General features: G+C 39.2%; 1 protein-coding gene across 1 annotated transcript; it reads left to right on the top strand.

Moving 5' to 3' along the window:
- Positions 1–3,224: 3,224 nt before the first annotated feature.
- On the top strand, positions 3,225–5,036 carry LOC125185529 (3-ketoacyl-CoA synthase 4). The gene has a single exon (XM_048082079.1). It carries the CDS (start codon positions 3,400–3,402, stop codon positions 4,924–4,926), a length of 1,527 nt encoding a protein of 508 aa, XP_047938036.1. The 5' UTR covers positions 3,225–3,399; the 3' UTR covers positions 4,927–5,036.
- The last annotated feature ends 257 nt before the right edge of the window (positions 5,037–5,293 follow it).

Here is a 5,293-nt window from a genome sequence, read left to right as displayed (position 1 = left end):
AAGTAGTTGAAATTAATATTTTTTGGTAAAGAAAATGAGACTCGGCATTATTATTAAAGTGGAACTTATCATAAATAGAATGAAATAATTTCGTTGGTTGAATCAAAACACAAAAATGAGATTAGCTTTGGTAAACAAAGAAAATAAAAATAACCATGACTATATAGTGATACTTCCTTCGTCTTTTGTAATTTGAATCGTTCCAATTTAGTAACCATTTTAATCTTTACTATTACAAATGTGGCATCTGTCATTTAATATTACATTCCGCTTATTATATATTCCATGAATATATTAATTATTAAAATTCATATCAAATCAAAGAAACTTATTTAATTTGACGATAGGAGATATCGCTAAATTTAATAGGCTTTTTTATTCGATACAAGCTCCCTATCTACAAATTTTAGTACTCCCATTTTAGTAATTCGATAAGTTTCTTTCGTTCGAGATAAATTTTAGTACTTCCCCGTCTCATCCGTTCGTCCCATAAAATTATCTCATTTCATTTACGGAAAATGTGTTCAAAATCATTAGTCATATACATCAATTTATTTACTCCACAACTTATACCATTAGGCCTACCGTTAAACACTAATAATAATATGGGTCGCACTATTCACTAACATTATTTTAAATATACTTCTTCTTAACTCTCTTATTCTACCAATTATGCATTAATTCTCGTGTCGTCTCAAATGTCTTTTTTTTTGGACGGGAGTATATTAGTTGAATATGCAGGGGATGTTCGGTTTGCAAGATTGTATCCGGGATTAAATTTATATTGTATTTAGTTCATGAGATTCAACCCCACAACTTAATCCTAGACGGATAATCATGGAATAATTAGTTATAGTTAACCCCTTATGACTAAAATAATTGTATATTGATATTATTTTATCTTGAAAATCGAATACCACCGTAATAATCAAAATGAAATATAAAATTGTATTATATCAGCAGCAACAAGAAATTAGTGTTTGGGCCGGCTTTGAATTAATAAATTTTGGTCTGAATAATTTAGTTATAACATGGTTTTATTTAACAAATTTTGGGCCTGTGAACTAATTAAAGTGAACCCTTAGTTTAATTTTACTAATATGTCCCTTAATCAGTTGGAGTTTCAATATTAGTCCTTTGTCCCGCTTAAAATGACACGTTTTCCTTTTTAGTTTGTCCAACTAAGATGACACATTTCCTTTTTTGGAAACTTTCTCTCTCCAATTAATACACTCAACCACTTTTTCTTACTCATATTAAAATATTCATCTTTCTTTATCTCTCTACTTTAATACTTACACCCACCTTTTCTCTCTCTAATTAAATACTTTAATCAATAACTCCTAAAATCTCGTGCCGACTAAGAAATGTGTCATCTTAGCCGGGACGGAGGGAGTAGATATATCTCGATCTCACCCTCAATTTCAAACTCCCAAAATAATCAAAGGACTGTATCATCAAAATACTGTACTACTATATAATTTTGAATTTGTTTTGCAATAAGGTAGTACAAAATTATCAAAAAAAAGGTAGTACAAAATTATGGTTTCAATTGCAAAAGATATCAATATAGCTTAAGGCTGAGAATTTGGTCAATCAGTTTCTCGGTTATCCGAGAATCGAACTGAATTGTTTAGCTATCACGGGACTAATAACCGATTCAGTGGTTCCGGTTCAGTCCTGGTTCTGTATTTACGAGTTCGTTGGTTCTACGCAGAACCCAAAATCAAATTTTATTTTTATATTTTACTCCATAACTTAATTTTAATTCTAAAATTTTACATATAAATACAATGAGAAATGTTCTGCTGAGCGTGGTTATTTGAGCGACATTTGAGCGTCAGTATATTTTCTCTCTCCTCACTTGCTCTCCTTCTCTCCTCTCTTCAACGTTTGTCTTTCATTTTCATCATCATCGATTTCTCTCTCCTCACCCACTTTTGCTTCCCTTTGATTCAACCAGCAGAAGAAGAACCCTCGCCCACTCTCTCAACCTTTTCGATTCAACCTAGTAGAAAGAAGAAATCCTCACCCAATTTCTCGTCTCTGCAGTTCAATCCAGCAGAAAGAAGAACAAAACGTCACCGACTTTCTCATTCATTTGATTCAACCCAGAAGAAGAAGAACTTAGATTCAATTGATTCCGGTGAAATTGATATCCCCAAAAATAAGAGGCGAATAATTTCTTCTTTTTTTATTGTTTTCAGTTTTTGTTAACTTTCTTTTAACCATTCACAAATTTGTCTTCATTGAATTCACTTGACGAAAAGAACTTGGATTCAAATGAATTCTGGCAAATTTTATCTTCATTGTTGCTTAAATCAATATTTCTGCCATTGAAGCGAATTTGTTTTTTCTTCTCTTTTTATCTGAATCAATTCTCGACGATGGTATAAAAAATTTTAATTGCACCAATATCAATGGAAATAGGCAAGAGTGGGAATAAGAAATTTTTTGTGGGTTTTACTTCTCTGCAATTTTGAGATTTCTTCAATTTTAGGAGAACTGAGAAATTGGAAGTATGTTTTGTGGAATTTCAATTTAGAGTAAAAATTCATGGAGAGGGAACTGCAACAGATGTTGATGTAGAATTTAGATTTGCGGAAGAAAGAAAAAAAGAAGGAAGAAAAAGAAGGAGAGAGAGAGAGAATTAGTAGTGTCGCTCACGCTGGCGCTCAGCAGAACATTTCTCTAAATACAATATGGCAAATAGATATCACATGAATGAGAATGGTCTAGGATTATAGCACTACTCGTAGACCACGGTTCAACCCTCTTCAATATGCCGGAATCAACGAATACACATTAATTTTGGTTATTTGGTTCTCATATGAACTAATTGGTTAGTATAGGTACCGAACCATAAACGGCTCCGACTCCAGTTCCACGATTGATGGTTCCAATATGCCGGTTAACATACTCATGAGTTCAATCAGGAACCAAACCGATTGAATAAGCAGGATTAATACTATAACCCAAACTTTGTGGGCCGAATTAAAAAGCCCGCTAATTTTGTTTGAACTTTTAAACCGATGAATTAATTTTAGTTTGGGCCCACACCTAACCCAAATTTGCCCCTAACCCAAATTTTGATGGGCCACCCCATAACCGACATCTCTATCTATGTTTGAAAATGTTTTCTAAAATCTTTTCTTTTTAGGGAAAGAAAATAATTTCCAAGATCCGAAATTTTAGGCAGAACTCTCCATCCATTCAATTATTCAATTCTCGTCATAAAATTTAGTGATCAAAAAAAAAAATAATAAAAAAAATTAGAAAGAGAATTCATCCCAGCATGAAATCAAGGCCCAGCAGCAATCTATCAGCATCGAATTGACAACTCTCTCTCTCTACACACCGCTGGCAAAAATTTGAAGACTTTTGAAACGATACCAGGCTATGGCCCGAGCCGGAGAGGGCGCCGCCACAGTGGGGGTCCGGATCCACCCGGCGCGGCGGCTGCCGGACTTTCTACAGAGCGTCAATTTGAAGTACGTCAAGCTAGGGTACCATTACCTGATCTCGCATTTAATTACGCTCTGCTTGGTCCCAATCATGGCAATCATCATCATCGAGGCGTCGCAGATGAATCCCGACGACGTGCGCCAGCTCTGGCTGCATCTGCAGTACAATCTCGTAACGGTCATTACCTGCTCCGCTTTTCTCGTGTTCGGATCCACCGTCTACATCATGACCCGCCCCCGGCCCGTTTACCTCGTCGATTACTCCTGCTACCGGCCGCCGGAGAGCCTCAAGGCGCCGTACGAGCGCTTCATGAAGCATTCGCGGTTGACCGGCGATTTCGACGAATCGTCGCTGGAATTCCAGCGGAAGATCCTCGAGAGGTCGGGGCTCGGCGACGAGACCTATGTTCCGGAGGCGATGCATTCGATTCCGCCGAATCCGTCGATGCAGGCGGCGAGGGCGGAGGCGGAGGAGGTCATGTACGGCGCGCTGGACAACTTGTTCGCGAATACGAGCGTGAAGCCGAAGGAAATTGGGGTTTTGGTGGTCAATTGCAGCTTGTTCAATCCGACGCCGTCGCTGTCGGCTATGATTGTGAACAAGTACAAATTGAGGGGCAATGTGAAGAGCTTTAACCTTGGGGGGATGGGGTGCAGCGCCGGCGTGATTGCCGTCGATTTGGCTAAGGATATGCTGCAGGTGCACCGGAATACCTACGCTGTTGTGGTCAGCACCGAGAACATCACGCAGAATTGGTATTTTGGGAATAAAAAGTCGATGTTGATCCCTAATTGCTTGTTCAGAGTGGGAGGCGCGGCGGTGCTGCTCTCCAACAAGTCTAAAGATAGGCGGAGGGCTAAGTACAAGCTGGTTCATGTGGTCAGGACGCATAAAGGCGCCGATGATAAGGCCTTTCGCTGCGTTTATCAAGAGCAGGATGATGTTGGGAAGACAGGGGTCTCCCTGTCCAAAGATCTCATGGCCATTGCTGGTGGCGCTCTCAAGACGAACATCACCACATTGGGCCCTCTGGTGCTGCCGATAAGCGAGCAGCTGCTCTTCTTCGCCACTTTGGTGATCAAGAAGCTGTTCAAGAAGAACGTCAAGCCTTACATACCCGATTTCAAGCTGGCATTTGATCATTTCTGCATACATGCGGGGGGTAGAGCTGTGATTGATGAGCTTGAGAAGAACCTGCAGCTTCTGCCTGAGCACGTTGAGGCTTCAAGGATGACTCTACATCGCTTTGGCAACACTTCCTCGAGCTCCATTTGGTACGAGCTCGCCTACATTGAGGCCAAGGGAAGGATGCGCCGTGGAAACAGAGTCTGGCAGATTGCTTTCGGGAGTGGTTTCAAGTGTAACAGCGCGGTCTGGCAGGCGCTCCGCAGCGTGAGGCCATCTCAAAATGGGCCGTGGGAAGACTGCATTGATAGGTATCCGGTGAAGGTAGTTTCCTAGCATATTAGAGTTGGCATCTATTTGACTCTTTACACATGTTATCTATTGCTCTTTTAGTTAATGATGTACTCTGCTATTCTCTTCTTGTGATATTTGATTTGAGGTGATAATCTGGCCTTGTGTTGTTAGAGAATAATAACTTAATCATATAAGTTCTTGCATGTAGCTCATTGATATGATATCAATTAGAGAACCCACATTGTTTTGTTGATCCTCTGCTTTAAGTTTCTTGGTTTAGACCTCTTTAATGTTGCATTATTCCATTGGAACTTAGGCATCAAGTTTAGTTTTGATTAGTCCACAGAAAACCAAGCCAAGCCTACCTTTTTGAATCTTTGCTCATTTCTTACCATCTCTTGCCAATTCT

The sequence above is a fragment of the Salvia hispanica genome, chromosome 4, assembly GCF_023119035.1.
Source record: "Salvia hispanica cultivar TCC Black 2014 chromosome 4, UniMelb_Shisp_WGS_1.0, whole genome shotgun sequence".
NCBI lineage: Eukaryota > Viridiplantae > Streptophyta > Magnoliopsida > Lamiales > Lamiaceae > Salvia > Salvia hispanica.
Note: the sequence above shows the minus strand (reverse complement) of the source record. Positions and strands in the feature narration are given on the sequence as shown.

What these genes read in the sequence shown, in the direction of transcription:
- LOC125185529 (XM_048082079.1), top strand. Translation starts at nt 3,400, where the DNA reads ATGGCCCGAGCCGGAGAGGGCGCCGCCACAGTGGGGGTCCGGATCCAC.